Genomic DNA, 16,160 nt, shown 5'->3' with positions numbered 1-16,160 from the left:
TAAGAAAAAGAATAATAACTTTACTGAAGTTTATTTAATGCAAAATTTTACATTCATATTATGAATATTTTCTGAGTTAAATGCCCTCAAAGTACATAGGAGTGGGCTGAAATGCATAAGGACAATGAAAAACAACTGAAAAATAACTTTATGCTCCGTTAAAAACTGCAAATAAATATTACACGCAACCCAAGAGTCACAATGCAAAGACTTAATCTTGCAGTTTGTTTTTATATGAGTATCAGTATCATAGTTTAACAGCTGAACTGCACCCGTTTAACATCTGTGATGCAGAGGAACCGATACTCTGGATGTTTGACCTGCTCTTTGAGAATTCACTGCAGAAAACTTCAAAGTGCATTTTGGACAAACGTTCGAGGGTCATATCACCATGTGGGATAGCTGGCTGAACAAAAGTTAAAGCATATGAAAGGTCTTTTTTTTTAACATACATTCTGACACCAGGCTCATCGTATAAGCTGCCATGGGTAAAAATACTTTTCAAATACAGTTTTTATAGCATGAAGGCAAACCTTAAATATACTGAAATTAATCAGCTGATTCTGCGACGGTAAAATTACAAACCCTTAAAAATCTAGTTTTTGTCAATAGTGTAGTACCTGCCTTATCCCTTTGGGGACGCTGCTCCTTTTTCATCGCCTCCTAAAGGTAGCCGATATCTCGTTGTCTCTGTGGGGTGAAAGGTCACGCTACAGTGAGCCAAGATGACAACTCTGCGGCCGTTTACATGCGATGATTTGTTTAAATTCAACAATATGTGAGTAGGGTTTCGTTCTTTTAGCACATAAGCTGTAATTTAACGCTGTTTCTGGTGTGACTGATGGGAATGGATGCAGCTTGTGTGTTCGGTGTGCGGCTGCGCCATTCCTGACCAAACTTCATGCAAAAATCACATCATTTAGCGACTCGGGTCATACAGACCTCAACACTTTCAGCATGTTGTTAAACAACCTTCTACGTTTAATAACTGAAAATTATAGTTTTGTTGGCAAAGCTGCTACATACTCGGCACACCGAGACCACGCAGGATTAAGAAGAAGCTGTGTATATATATGTGTGTGTGGAATTAAAGTCTGTGGGTGTAAGTCGAGCAAAGACATGCCGAATTTTCCTATAGACACAACGGAAACATTTAGGCTATTTGCGTAACTTAAATGCCCATATGTGATGCTAAAAATTATAAATTTGCCGTTATTTCTGTTGAGTTTTGTTCGTTTCTCTCCATGTTAGAATAACGAAAGGGCTTGGTAGGAAATGGATAATTGGATGTGAATGTTAACGGCTCATTGATGTTTTTGTGTGTTTTGTCCATCAGAAACCTGGATCCTCTCACAGAGACTGTATCCTTTACCTGTGTTCTGCTTATTTAAGCTTCAGGGCCCACCCGTGGATGGCATCCACATTTAATTACACCGATGCAGTAATAATAAGGAGTACCTGACATTATATAAAGCGTATTTTAAGTGTGTTTCCTCTTACTCTGGATAGTTTTCTTTAACCTTTGACCTCCAGTATGGGATCCCGTTTTACCTGCAGTACCTCGCTCACTGGCCGGAGTACTTTATTGTTGCTGAGGCTCCTGGAGGAGAACTGATGGGCTACAGTAAGTCCTCCTGCCTCCACAGAGGTTAAGGTCATCTTTTAACTGTCGAGAAACCATGCTAGCCTCTAAAATGACATAATAATAAGTCATACAGGAAAATACATATATTTGTATTTACCTCATCTGGGTGTAGTTTGTGGAGAAGGATGGGAGTGTCGGTCTACATATGTTCTGCCTTGTCCAAAATGTGTCCATTCCCCCTCAAACTAAAATCAGAACAAAACTTCTGTGCAGCGATGACACCACAAGGGCAGGGCATGATTCTGATCCTGTTTTGTTTCATATCCAACCTGATTCATGTGCAGCTTTTCCATGTACCACACAAAAAAAGAAAGGTCAGAGCAGCAGGTCATTTTACGGGGAGGCCTTCAAAAAGCCTAGAATAACAGAGGGCTGATCCATGGAAAGATGAGCCCTAACCTGACTGCTCTGTGATGCTGTGAAACTCTCTCACACATTTATTGAGTTGTAAACGTCCAAAGACTGCCTCCTTACCTGTTCAAAGGTTTGGAGACAGGCTACAGATGACTCCTCCAAAGGAAGTGTGTTATGGATGACTAAAGCTAATTATGCATTGATTCATTTATTTGTACAGCATGTGGTGCCGTTTCATTCTGACATGATTTAGACACTGAAGGTGGCGCGCTGAGCAGACCTGCAGCTATACGCAAGCCTGTTTGAACAGAGGGTGCAGATTTAGAACAGATCCTGGACAGTTTAAAATAAACCCTGTGACTCTCGCCTGAGTCTGAGGTCATGTGGAACTTTCTTGCAGTTATGGGGAAGGCGGAGGGATCTGTGGCTCGCGAGGAGTGGCACGGCCACGTCACCGCTCTGTCCGTGGCCCCGGAGTTCAGACGGCTTGGCCTGGCCGCCAAACTCATGGAAATGCTGGAGGAGATCTCAGAGAGGTTCGTATCAGGACTGGGATGAAAACTGTGCGAGCCTATCCCTCACATTTTCAAATCTCTTGATTTTTGACGTCTGTGACTTTGACCTGTTGTAGGAAAGGCGGATTCTTCGTGGATCTGTTCGTACGAGTGTCCAACCAGGTGGCAGTGAACATGTACAAACGTCTGGGCTACAGCGTGTACAGGACAGTCATAGAGTATTACTCTGCCAGCAATGGAGAGCCAGATGAAGATGCTTATGGTAAGATCGCAGCAGAGTCATTTTATCTCAGAAAGGTTTCTAACTGCATCTGCAGCCAATCAGAAAGTTGCTTCCTTTATTGCCTTCCCCAGCTGTTAAACTCACAGCTGATGTGATTTGCACAGAGACGTTACCATAGCAATGAGCAATATTAAAACGATCCAGGAGACTTGAATTGGTGCACAGATGTACGGCAGCTTTTAGCATCATCATGAATTATTCTGACCTCTGCAGCAGGATGTAAACAACTGATTTTTATGATCTGCATGAAGCAACATGTATCTGAACTGTATTCGAGTGCATTTGACCCCCAAAAGTGCCTCAAACCACCAACCAACTACAGGTCATCTACTAACCTTGGAGATAGTCGATGACGTGCTCTACCTCCCGAGCCACAGCCACCCAAATTTGTTTTCAAATTGGTAAGGACTTGAATATCTCTCATGTGACAGATGTTCCACATGGGGGTCTGTCTCAAGTTCAACCTCTCTTGAGAAATTTGACACTCGTTCAGGTTCATCTCCTCTGTCAGTGCGCCCCAGGGTGGCTGTGGCTACAATGTAGCTTGCCATCACCAGTGTGTGAATGGGTGGATGGCTGGATGTGTAAAGTGCTATACAAATACAGGCCATTACCATTAGCCCCGGTATGCTGTACAGTGTTCCATCATCAGATGTTTTATCGTTTTCCGATTGCTGTCAGTCTGACCGGTGTGGATCTTAAACGTTGGTGCACTGACAGAATACTTAAACTTTTAATTTAACTGCTGATGTTAGTTTTGAAACAGCTGAAACAACAGTGAGAGACTCTAATACAGCCCCGTTCAGCTCACCGACAGCTCTGTGCCTTCTGCTCTAAACTTAAAATAAATTTACATGGTTTTTATTAATTTACAAAGTGTGTTACTAAAGGACAAAACCTGCTGCCTTTCACCTTCAGACATGAGGAAAGCTCTGTCCAGAGACACGGAGAAGAAGTCGATCATCCCACTGCCGCACCCCGTCAGACCCGAGGACATCGAATAACAGCAGACTGTGGCTCTCTGACTCTGTGATACTCGTACATTGATAAACTGTCATTCCTCAGAGAGCCACTGGTCCTACAAAGAGTTTCATCTACTGTAAATATTAAATGAACATTTAGAAAAAGAACACACAACACGTGACTTTGAGCTGATGTTTGTGTAATCGCACAAAGAAAACATACAATAAAGACTCGTTTAAAAAAAATAAAAATAAAAAAAATACTAGAAAAATCCAGACTGTCTGCTCCCCTCGAGTCCCTGAGCGGGGAATTTACTCTTTATCTTCCTCGCTGCTCCTGCTCTCCTTCCTCTCTCCACCTTTCTCCTCCTCCTCACTCTCGCTGCTGCTGCTGTCGTTGTCGTCGTCTCTGTCGTCGTACGTTTTCTCCTGTTCAGTCTCAGCCGCAGTTTCTCTGCTGGACGCAGTCGTCAGCCGATTCTCAGGAGAAGCTGCTGCCTCCACAGACTGTTTTGTTGTCTCTTCAGCTGCCGGCGGACCATTTTCTGGAAGCGTCTCGTCGTCTTCTGTGATGACCTGCTGCTTCTTCCACATCTTGGCCATGGCGAGCAGCTTGAGGTTGGGCTGATTGGCGGCGTCCTCTGGAAAGATGTAATCGTAGTACTCTTCCCAGCCAGCGTCCGACTGATGGGATGGAATTATATCAGGACAAATAAGAACGATCCAATTATTGTAAATTAGGTTTTTAATTAATCCATTAGTTATTTTTGTGTATAAAAAAAAAAAAAAAAAAATCAGTATTTGAGAAAACATTTCTGGTGGCTGTCACCATCCAGCTGTGACATTGTCCATCTCTTACCCCATCCTCGGCAGTCAGCTTCCTCCTCTTCTTCACCTTCTCCGGCAGCAGCTTCCTCACCCGCTCTCTAGTGCTGTCTGTGCCGAACTCCTTCTCGAAGTCTCTCCAGGACTCGAGCAGCATCAGCCTCTCCTCCTTCTCCTCGCAATTCCTCATGCTCCTATTGGCCTCCTCATAGATCTGCCGGCACTTCTGCAGTCGGTCGGGGCCGTCCACCGACAGCTCGAACTTGGCGTAGCTGATCCAAACCTGCAGGAGAAGAAGATGGTAAGCACAGAGCTTGATGGCTGGCAGGTCACACGAAAGCCATGAAATATTTTTACTATAGACAGTTTGTTAGATCTGGGATCAGGTTTGTGGAGTGCAGCTCTCACCTTGACGTGCTGAGTGCGCTGCAGTAGCCTTTTGTAAAGGTTTCTGGTGTTTTCAAACTCTTCCTGCTCAATCTCAAAGTCGATATAGGACTTCCACAGAACCTGCGGGCATAACAGACGTGAGTGCACTGAATTCATCAGCAGGGCAGCAATGTCAAGCGTGAGATAAGAAGTCGAACATATTTCAGTGAAAATGAAGCTACGGGAAGGTTTTTAAAAGAAATTAAAATAAAGGATCATTTTACAAAATGTTACGATTTTTAAACAGAAACCTAGCTTGACTTTGATCTCACTTTGCTTCATGAACACTAATCCAGGATTACATGAAGCTGCCTATCAACTGTTTAGTCTGGGTTCCTGTCCTATGAATGGAGTACACTGTAGGAGATGGATTACTGTGACAGTAAAAACTGATGATGAAATGTGATGTTCACAAAAATCACAATAAGAAGCTTTAAAAACAGTCGAATAAGTTCAAAACCTGAACACCACACTTGAGTGCGTCACTGTGACGCACCCACTGTATCTCACTCACCAGGCTTCTTCTCCTCTTCCTTCACATGACCCCTGATTTAAAAGTATTCCAAAAATAGGTAAGAAGGCATTTCTTTTCCTCCCATCATTAAAATGCTATTTAACTTTCGCCACCAGGGGGCAGCATTTGTGTGAGAGGTTTCCAGTTACCTCTGGCATGTCCAGCCGTGGCTGCCCGATGGCGAGTTCGAAGATGGCCCGAGCCCGCTCGATGTCTCCCAGGATTGTCTCCAGTTCAGCAAACTTGATCCAGGTGGTGCAGTTTTCAGGGGTGAACTCGAGGTATTTCTCGTACAGCTTTCTACAGCGGTCGAACTCTCGCAGCTGCAGCTCCAGCTCGATGTAGCCCTTCAGCAGTTTGTTCTTCGGGCATTTCCCGATCGCCGTGCCCTGAGGAGAGAAATACTGATGAGAAGAAAGCGGACACAGACGCTGATGCCATTCTTCCTGTGGAGCCAGTGAGTTACATTCATCTGACTGAACTCGGCATAGAGCAAGAGGGGCACTGGAGGCGAGGAAGAGGAGATGCCTTTGTTCTGCAAAAGTTTTCTTTTTGCAGTTCTCATTCCGTTTTCTTTCGCCTGATTTTAAGTTTTGCTTTTATTACTTTAAAAGACACTTTTTGCTCTACCCCCATCCTCTGCAAAAAGACTGATACAAGAAAGTATGAACGGAAGCTCGTTTTTTAAAAACTACTTATTAAGTCACCCAAAATGTAACATAATACAGCACTCTATGCATTCAGTTTACATCTGACTGCACAACGTGTGGTGGTTTTGCACGTGCATCTGAGGAATCTTACCATGATCTTTCTGGCTGCCTGCAGGTTCTTCTGTCGGATCTCAAACTGAGCAAAGAGCAGCCAAATCTTAGCAAATGTGAACTGAAACAAAACAACGACAGACACAATCAGGTGAACACCTTTACACAAGAACACCTTTACTATAATGCATGAGTGGTTTCACTGAAGAGGTGCGGCCTTTAATGTGTAAATTACCTTCTTGTGGGGGATGAGTTCCAGACAGGCCTGATAAACCTGCCTCGTTCTCTCGGGATCCTGCCATCACAGAGTTTTGTTTAATCGCACACATCACTGTCAGACGTCTCGTTTTACATTTCTTTACAGCCTGGTTATGTCTGTTGCTTGAGAACATGATTCAGATCTGTGTCCTTTACTTTGTTGGAGGTTAACAAGATGCCGAATGATGGACCCACCTTGACCTCGAGCTCCTCATACAGACCGTAGTTGATCCACAGGTAGATGTATCGCCTCCAGTGTCTCTTCTCCTGGATGGGTGGGATGTTGGCGATGGCTCTTTCATAGACATCTCTCACCGTATCTGCGTCGGCGTCGCTCTCCACCAGACGGAGGTAATCGAACCAGGCGTCGTAGTTGTGTGGATTCGCCTGGGATTATGAGTGTATGATTTATTTTTTTTAGCATTTCATTTTCCCCGTAACTTTCCCAAACAGCAGAGTAGGTGACATAAAACCTGCAAGTTAACAATTAAGCGAAAACCCCAAATACGAAGCCTATTTTGTTTCTTACACCAGTACAGAGAAAACAAACCAATCAGGGCGTTAAATCTGTAGACAAGGAAAATGAACCCATCTTCCTCCTTTGTTCCACTTTCTACAGATTTCCAGACGTAATTCCTTAAAACTGATACCTTAACTTCCTCTTCGTACTGGAACCTTCGCTTGCTGACGATGACATCCTCGATTCCTCTGCGGTCTCCAAACTTCTTCTCAAACATGGTGTAGTTTTTGAAGAGCTCCTGTGCCTGATGTTTAGGGATTCTGTCCAAAGCGTACTTATAGATCACCCGGACTCGCTCGAACTGCAAAGGTAGAGAACAAAAGTAAATAAATACATTTCACAATATGATCTCCAACAAAATGAAAGCCAGAAAGAAGTTTGAGAAGTCTGAGCTGCACTCGCCTCCTTCTGAGTCTCCTCAAACCTGGCGAAGGCCACAAAGAGGTTTTCATCTACATGTTCCTCCCCAAAGAACTCCACTGCCCGCTCGTACACCTTCCTGCCGTGGGCGATGTAGCCGTGCTTCTCTTCGAAGCGAGCGTACTTGATCCAGTTTTTCACCTCAGGGTGAACGATGACAAGTGCAGCAACGTTAAGGCAAACGCACCATCACAAAGGTCGTGAGATAAAACAATCAGAATAAAATAATAGCATGAATAAAGTGTTCAGCAACAGTAAAGACAGCTAGATGGAGGTGGAGGATGAAGAAAACTGGGGAGAAATGCTCCAACAGAAGAGATGGTTCTGTGTGGCTTGTGAAGCCCCGACCACACACAGAGACGGGGAACCAGGTGAGGCAAGGAAAAGGCATTCCTCAAGGTTAATCAGTATTTTAGGGTTTATTCTTCCACCTTGAAGGTGAGTTGATAAAAAGTGGTATTATAGTTTACATAAACATATAAAGAGGAAGTCTGACAGCAACCTCTGTTGTCTTTCAGAGAACATAATTTGTAGCTTTGAGAAGAAAACAGCCCTGATAATAATGAACTCAGGCTCTGTGGGACGACTCAGACCATCACCCTGATCGCGCTTTTTGTTTCTGTATTTTAAAGTTTTATTATATTGTTTGAATTTAACTGTGGGGAAACAATTCCCAGTATCCTGCATGTTAGTAAAGCAACAAAAGGATATATCGCTCATAAATGGTGCGGGCTTTCTCCACCTCCTTGTAGCGCAGCTCAAAGTTGATGTAAGAGTGCCAGGCCTGCTCTTCAGGCTCCCATTCCATCCATCGCTCAAAGACCTGCCTGCAGCCGGCGATGTTTCCCAGCATCTCCTCCATGTAGGTGTACTTGTACCTGTGCAAAGGAACAGCATTCAAAATATTACACACAGAAGATTTAACAAAAACAGACAACAGATGCACAGCAAAGACTCTCCATCAGAGCTGTACAATCACAAGCAGACTCACACTCACACACGATGCACTTTTCAAAGTTTAAAACACATTGTTTACGTCCGATTACATCTCAGCTACTCTATTGTTAGATAAGCGTCAATAAAGTATCAGCCAACAAATGCATTTATTTAATCTTTAACTACAAAAAAGGACTGAAAATTGTGACTGTGCCACTTGTCAAAGCCTGCTGATATTTTAGAAAACAAAACAATCAAGAAATAAATAAAGCAATTAAATGATTTTTAAGTCCTACCAGAACTGGTTGACTCGGGGGAGGATGGTGATGGCTCTGTCCCAGATGTTGCGGGCATGGTTCACCTGGCGGCTTTTCATCTCTATCTCAGCGTACTTTAGCCACAGAGTGACGTTGCGATGATCGACATCTAGCGCCCGCTCGTAAATGGAACGAGCTCTGAAACGAGGGTAACCGTTGGTGAGGTAAAAGTGGACCATGCAGACACATGGGCATGAGAAATATTTCTAAAAAGTTTACTAAAATGTTAAAAGATGTGATGACCAATTCCACTTATTTCAGTACGACCAAGACTAAGATGTTTGTGATTGGACCCCTGCGAAGTTGTAGCCATTTAATATTCTGACTTTCAGCAGATTTTGCCTCAGTACCTCTGGATCTCCTTCAGACTTTCCTCCCATTGTGCGTATTTGATCCAGTTACTGATGACGGTCCGGTTCTTCCTGATGTTGTCCTCAAAGCTCTGAAAGAAAAAGATATTCGTCATGTCCAAAAACTATAAAAACATATTTGTGTGTGCTGGAAACATCTCAAATTTTCCGGTTAGATTAAAACTACAAACACATTTGTTTAACTAAACATGATTATTAGAGCAAAAGTAAAACAAGAGAGCAACACACTTCAAATATTTTATGCTGGCTTTTTAAAACATAAATAAAGCTGTTAAAAATTCTTGCCGAAAGGGCGGTATGAGTAAGAGCAATGTGAACACTACCAGCAGAGAAAATATGATGGAAGCGCTTACCTTCCTCTTCCTCAGTTTGTAGTCATTGAGCTCCTCCTGATCGGTGATCTTCTGTTTCGGTGGTGGTGGCAGGAGTTCGAGCTCTCTCTCTTTGGCTTCCCTTAGCAGCTGCTCTGCAGTGATCTGAACCTCTGCCGGAGCTTTATTCTTCACCTAAAACACATCACAAAATACAATTAGCGTGAGCATAAAGTTGGTCTTTCTTCTCTTCCCCGCAACTGGTCATAGCAGACAGCTTCTCCCTGAACCTGCTTCTGCTGGTTCCTGTTAAAATAGAGTTCTTCCTCCCCATAGATACCAAGTTCTCCTGATTGTTGGAGTTTTTAATCGCTTATGTTACCTTACAATATAAAGCACCTTGAGGCGACTGTTCCATCATCATCTTATTCTTCTTTTGACTCCTCCCTTTAGGTCAGCAGTCCCCAACCCCCGGGCCAGTACTGGTCCGTGAGTCGTTTGGTACCGGGCCATGAGAGTTGAGGCTCAGGTGTGAAATGTATGGTTTTCACGGTTTTTATCGTTTTTTATCGTTATTTTGTTATCGTTTTTATCGTTAACTCTGTTTTCCTGGGTCTTTTCAGGTGTGTTATGAATAAATCTTCTTTTTTTCCCCGGTACCGGTACTAGTTTTATTTTGTTGTATTTATCTGCAACACCTTAAGGCCGGTCCGTGAAAATAATGTCGGGCATAAACCGGTCCATGGCTCAAAAAAGGTTGGGGACCGCTGCTTTAGGAGTCACAAATGGCTCATTTATCCCCATTTCACCCTATGCCAGCATCATCCTCTGTCATACCAACCCTCTGTATGTCCTTCTTCACAGCATCCATCCATCTTCCTCTTTTCCTCCTGCCTGCCAGCTCCACCTTCAACATCCTTTGACCAGTATATCCACTAGCCCTCCTCTGCACATGTTGGAACCATCTCTGCCTCTAACTTTGTCTTCAAAGTAACTGGTGAGAGCTGTTTCTGACCTTCAGCTCTGCTTCCTGTGAGTTTCAGTCTCCAAACCGTGCATCACTGCAGGTCTCACTGTCATCTTGTAAGCTTTTCCTTTCTCATTTGCCTCTATCATGTCAGAAATCACCCCTGACATTCCTCTCCACCCTGCTTGCACTCTCTTCTTTACCACTCTTGCGCATTGTCCGTTGCTTTGGATGGTTGACTTCGGATACTCAAACTCATCCACCATCAATTCCTCTACTGCTTTCAGCTTCACTGGTACACCCGTCTCCCTCTCATTTACACACATGTATTCTGTCTTGCTTCCATATACCTCCAGAAGCTCCCTACTCTCAATACAGATCACACTGTCGCCTGCAAACACAATCACAGTCCACACAGTCCTATTACTATAATAGTCATTTTTCAGAAACTGCATACATGTTTAAACACATTTCTAACTTTAAAGACACAAAGGAACGCAAATGTGCCAGATTTTAAATCTTAATATAAACAAGAATAAATTAAGCACACGTAAAACACATGGAAGCCAAAACAAAGCAGAGCGTGGTGAAAGTTTACAGCTAATGTAACTTGTGTGAAACTCAGACCACAGAACTACCTGTTAAGCAGGTAAAATACCCCTAAAACTACTACAGTGTAGCACGTTTTTGTGAGTAACTTTGGCAGTGAAAAGATGAGATTAGATTTTAGTTCTGCTCCGTTAGCCCGAGTTCTATGTTAGCATTAGCCTGGAGCTCTGATACTGCTCTGTTCGCTTACCTTCGCCACCTTCGGTATCCGCTGTTTCCCTGCCGCCGTAGACGCCATTCTGATGGCAGGTTTAACCAACAAACAACGTTAAAAACCTCACTTAAACTGTCCCGACAACTACCGAACGGCGCAAAAAGACAGCGAAACGTTTCCGTCTCACCGAGCGTCAGCCACCATGACAGTAACCACAATGCCCCGCGTCTTCTTCTTTGTCTTTTTGTTCAAAACGCAGACGTGTTGCTGCCATCTACCGTTTGTTCGCCAATGCCATTTTGAATAGTTTATATGTACGTTGTCCGATATAGAGAATATATTCACTATAACGGACTTCAGTTGAGTTCATTTGTCCAGTTTAAGGAAGTTTTGATGAAGACTAAAAACTCGTTTCTAGACTGATTTTAGTTCTTTAAAAGGTTGCTTTATGACTTCCGGTTAAACCGCGGGAGTTCTGGCGTTACGTTACTATGGCAACTGGGTTTGGTTTCTTTATAGGTGAAAACAGTGAGCTGAATTCATTTATATTTATTTACTATTTCACCTTCTTCTATCCACCAGCCTGATATTATAGTTTATTACAAAAGGGCCGTCTTTTGTCTGCTTTAGTTTTGTTATTACTATTTATCCATATAATACGGGTGACGATGCAGACTGTAACCTCAGACAGCGCCCGGGAGGAAACCGTGACCGTGAGGAGAAGCGAGTCCGCGGACGCTGAAGAGATAGACGGCCTCATTAGTCCATCTGCGCAGGCGGTGTTTGGAAGAGTCAATGTTATTCATCTGCTGTGAGAAAAGTTTTTCTTCTTAAACATCTCAGCAGCAGAGTTTAGACCGTAAACTAGATGCTCTCTGCACACAAACACACCTACAAGCTGAATAAGTTGTTTTAAACACTGTTAGATAATTATTTTGGAATTATGCAGTCTCTGAAAAGATTTCTATCGTCTCTTTGATATATAGCTGTGATATAACATTACTGTTGTTCTGCACAGACTGGTGGTTTATTCTTGTCTTAAGTGTAATGTCTAAGCAAATGTGAGCAAATAAACAAGAATAGAATAGTGTAATATCTATTCTTGTTTATTTGCTCACATCAGTTTTCATGCTGAGAACTGTAGGAGAATTATAGTGTTGGAGGGGATGGGAGTTAGGTCTCGAAAATCTCTCTGCAAATGATTGCAGTCGGTCAAAGTCAGACTACAACTGTTTGCCGAAAGGTTGCCTCCTATCAGGCGACCTGTGCAATCGCCTGGTGATCAAAAGTGTTTGTGAGAGCTTCAGGCAATGATTGCTGATTGCACCACAAGTGGCAATCAGTTGTTTTTCGTTTTTTTGTTGTTGTTTTTTTGTTGGGGGGGGGGGGGGGGGTAACTTTGTAAAGCTCTGGGTTAGATTTTTTTTCTATTTTTATTACACAGTTGAAATTTTTTCATAATGTCAGGTAACATTATCAGAGAATGGTGGTGTGTGGGCTTACGCCTCTTGTTCATAGTATTCAAAGAATATTTTTAATTTATTGTATCAAAACAATATTGCCACACAAAATTTAGTAATACGATGATATACTGATTTTTTTCCCCACCTCTAAGGGCAGTGTGGTGCCTGCTATGGGGGCTTATACATCCCCAAAACACCTCACCTAAGAGGGATTCACACGCTTTAACCACCTCAACTGGTGCTCTTCTCTCAGCTCTCCCACTTCCACCTGGCGGTCATAGCAACTGCTTCAAACTATTTCTTTCAGTTTTCCTTTGGAGGATCCAAGAGGACCAAGTTGTCTCTGATAACATGTGGTGGATGCCACTCTCTCATCACAGTTATGTGGTGATTAATGTAGACATCTGTGCTCTCAGTTAATTTCAAACCCTTACAGAGACCATCACTGAACTTTCTTGTCATGTTTGTTCAGAGAGAAAGCTAACCTGGCTGTGACTCTGACCAATGAAAAGGGCGACATCCTAGGCCACGCTTCCTTCTTTGATCACCCTATTGGAGATCTGGTGGATCAGACGCAGTGGGAAGCTTTCATGCAGGAACACTTCAGTGTTGGACAATGCACAGTCTGTACCTTTTATTCACTGATTTTAACATAAGGTTTTCATTAAGTAGAGACAATTAACATCTGCTGGAAATAATGTGGCCAAGTGCCCATGCTCTGCTTAGATGAAATGAAATGAACTGAGCTCACACCTGCAGTGGATTAAACTGTCGTCTTTCTGCAGCCTTTCAACACACTTTTCCTCCACCTTTTTGTGGCACGGCCGAATTTCACCACAGCAAGTGTGAAAGAGATAATGAGGTATGATAAAAAAAAAAGCCCTTTTTAAAAAAATTCTTGTATCATTCGATGAGGTTCATATATCAGTGCAAGGGAGATACTACAATGCACTTTGATTAGAAGCAAGCACAGTATGCACGTCCTGAAAGCTGAATGCATTATGTGTAAAATGATCATTTTTCTTGATGCGCTTTGTTTCGCAGGGCCATCTTTAACGCCATTGCTGAGCTTGAATACGTCTGTCTGCTCAGCCCACACGTTGGTAGTTTAGGTGATTTCGATTTAGCAAGTTAAATTCTATAATTCACTTAAGCATTAATTTCCAAGAGGCCCATGCAGGTGTTTTTTGTGCTTGCAGAGCCAGCGCTGGATGAAATATTTGAGCCGTTGGAGCGTGTGACCGACCCCGGGCCTCAGTGCTTGGCACTGATCTGCCACAGAAAAGCTCACTGTCCCCGGCCTATTGTCCGCGCAGCCAGGTGATTTCCACTGATTCCTTCCCAGGCTACTAAACAGTAGAGTGAATAAAAGAGCACTATATGTACTATAAATAAACATTTATTCACTTGAATTTTGATGTAAGATGTGATGAAGAACTCATAGGAACTAAGATTCTATGAGCACAGCAGTTTATTTCATGACTGAACTTACAATAGGCTGTTAAATAATGCTTAAGAGTTCTGGCACAGAAGATGCAGGTTTAACCAAGGATGTTTTTAGGAGTGGTAAACGTAGAACTGCCAGAGAAAACAGAGAAAATGCAAAACAGACAGAAGGAACTTCAGGAGAACAGTGGAGCCAGCTCATTACCTTTTCTAGTGACAAGGGGAAATTAAATAGCTTTCCTGATCCATAAATTCTTGCCTTTGTTAAGGATTTTTCTAAACCTGTCATAAAGTGCATCTAACAAGGAAACAACTTTATAAGTAGATAAAGTTGATATAACTTTACAGCGCTTTGGCATATTATTAGCAAGCTGTGATGGAAAATTCAACAGTAATTACAATGAGGGTAATTATATATGTATATATATATATATATATATATATATATATATATATATATATATATATATATATATATGTGTGTATATGTATGTATATATATATATATACATACACACACATATACACACACACATACATATATATATATATATATATATGTGTGTGTGTGTGTGTGTGTGTGTGTGTGTGTGTGTGTGTGTGTGTGTATACCTCCCTGAGCAAAAGTGATCATTCCACAGCACACCTGGTAAAGTTAAAGCTGAATTTATTTTCTTTTTGGCCACCAGGTGGCAGAAGAACTTTCTCTCAGTAGTAGGAAGTACAGAGGGAAGCTCCACATGTTTCTTTGGCAGACTTTTTGCACCAGATACCCTTCCTCAGACATCCCAAGGGGATCTGGGGCTGTAGGTCTTTTGCCTGTCACATGAATGCGTAAACCACTACGCTACATAGCTGCACTGAAATGTTAGAAATGAACTGTTTTATCAAACTTCCACAAGATATTACCTTCTTATTTGTGTCCACCTGATGAATTGTACCTTTTACAGTCTTACATGATATGGTACGGTTGCTTTTTTCCTGTGTTGTGTTATCTTTATCTGTTTTCTGTGTCGTTTTAAAAACTGTAGATATGTGAATGTATGAGTAACCAGATCTGCCTACAGGTGCAAATGAATAACATGAACCCAAAGCTAAATCTAAATGTAAAATCTTAATCTATGATCCAAAAGTGGATAAAGAGTGTTTGTACAGCTGCAGGGGTGACGATAACTGTCAGGCATCAGGGTTCAGGTTCACACTGCACAGCAGAAATAGAATAATAGAAATAGTACATTGACTGGTGATCTTTTTAAGTGTAGGTGTCTCCATTTTTCCATTTTTCAGGGTTGAGGATCACAATGACATTATACCTCTGTTTGATGAGCAGACAAACCTGCTGTCTATCAGTCACCAGCCGTTCTTCCTCGCAGCGCTCATTGAGGCCGAGGAGCATCACACCGCTGTTTGCGAGGTTTGTTCCATGTTAAAGATTTTTTTCTACTCTTAATTTTGGGTTAATCCTTGATTCACCCCCCCCCCCCGTGTGTGTGGTTCTAAGCGTCTCATGTGTTTCATGTGTGTCTAAAAATATTGTAATAGCAGCTTTGTGATGACGAGTGACTATCAGAAACCCCGCTAGGGTTCATTCCCTCGGGACTTGGGAGACGACAGATCCTCCTCTCCCCTCCCCGCCCGTTGGGCTGACATGTGTTTGTGGCAGCATATGGCAGATACGAGCTGATACCCAGCCAAAGCATGCTCTCACTGAACATATTGTGTCCAGACATCTGAAGCATTTTGGGCTTTTTGTCTGATTATGTTCAGCGCAATCCAACATTGTCCCAGAGGGTTTTTTCTCTTCAGTCCACCGCACGCCAGAAACTGTTTGTGAAGCTGCAGAATGTGTCGTTCAGTTATTTCCAGCTTACGTCCTGTTCAGATGGTCTGTTAGTGATAAAAGCTTGTCTACTTATGATCAGCAACCAAAACCAGCAAGACAAACTCGGTAGCTGATGCAGATGTGCACAGAAAAAATGCCATCTATTTTTAGTCCTGTTGAAGTTGAGAACAGGAAATGTGAAAGTAGCTATTCAGTGAAGTTTTAGGTGTTTTTTCAGATGCTATTTGTAAAGTCAGGAACCTCAGAATTATTTCTAA

The 16,160-nt window shown here is 42.5% G+C and overlaps 3 protein-coding genes across 5 annotated transcripts in view; 2 read left to right on the top strand and 1 right to left on the bottom strand.

The window, feature by feature from the left end:
* Positions 1–649: 649 nt before the first annotated feature.
* naa20 (N-alpha-acetyltransferase 20, NatB catalytic subunit) lies at positions 650–4,479 on the top strand. The gene is made up of 6 exons (XM_086265139.1): positions 650–778; positions 1,337–1,361; positions 1,534–1,624; positions 2,400–2,535; positions 2,631–2,776; positions 3,716–4,479. The coding sequence occupies exons 1-6, from the start codon at positions 726–728 to the stop codon at positions 3,799–3,801; spliced, it is 537 nt and encodes a 178-aa protein (XP_086121265.1). The 5' UTR covers positions 650–725; the 3' UTR covers positions 3,802–4,479.
* crnkl1 (crooked neck pre-mRNA splicing factor 1) lies at positions 3,924–11,618 on the bottom strand. Of its 2 annotated transcripts, XM_086265136.1 has the most exons (15): positions 11,188–11,618; positions 10,263–10,779; positions 9,464–9,616; positions 9,090–9,181; positions 8,719–8,877; positions 8,198–8,364; positions 7,469–7,647; positions 7,197–7,367; positions 6,742–6,933; positions 6,524–6,583; positions 6,329–6,409; positions 5,677–5,916; positions 4,993–5,094; positions 4,619–4,867; positions 3,924–4,443 (listed from the first exon to the last, which is right to left on the bottom strand). In XM_086265136.1, the coding sequence occupies exons 2-15, from the start codon at positions 10,335–10,337 to the stop codon at positions 4,072–4,074; spliced, it is 2,292 nt and encodes a 763-aa protein (XP_086121262.1). In that variant the 5' UTR covers positions 10,338–10,779; positions 11,188–11,618; the 3' UTR covers positions 3,924–4,071. The 2 variants fall into 2 exon arrangements, with proteins under 2 accessions (XP_086121262.1, XP_086121263.1); XM_086265137.1 differs by lacking the exon at positions 10,263–10,779 and having other exon boundaries at positions 11,188–11,617.
* The window catches only part of cfap61 (cilia and flagella associated protein 61), a 45,663-nt gene continuing 40,749 nt past the window's right edge, over positions 11,247–16,160 (top strand). Inside the window, exons 1-6 of one of the 2 annotated variants that reach the window (XM_086265135.1) lie at positions 11,247–11,962; positions 13,087–13,237; positions 13,400–13,476; positions 13,659–13,726; positions 13,814–13,934; positions 15,348–15,474. In XM_086265135.1, the coding sequence (XP_086121261.1) occupies positions 11,820–11,962; positions 13,087–13,237; positions 13,400–13,476; positions 13,659–13,726; positions 13,814–13,934; positions 15,348–15,474 (687 nt within the window). In that variant the 5' untranslated portion in view covers positions 11,247–11,819. The remainder of the gene's footprint in view (positions 11,963–13,086; positions 13,238–13,399; positions 13,477–13,658; positions 13,727–13,813; positions 13,935–15,347; positions 15,475–16,160) is intronic. The other variant, XM_086265134.1, reaches the window with a different exon arrangement.

Source organism: Aulonocara sp. 'chitande type north' Nkhata Bay, linkage group LG15, assembly GCF_057382095.1.
Source record: "Aulonocara sp. 'chitande type north' Nkhata Bay isolate Kocher_YH1m ecotype deep benthic linkage group LG15, A_spYH_male_GT1.1, whole genome shotgun sequence".
Classification (NCBI taxonomy): domain Eukaryota; kingdom Metazoa; phylum Chordata; class Actinopteri; order Cichliformes; family Cichlidae; genus Aulonocara; species Aulonocara sp. 'chitande type north' Nkhata Bay.
This window is presented reverse-complemented; position numbering and strand designations above follow the sequence as displayed.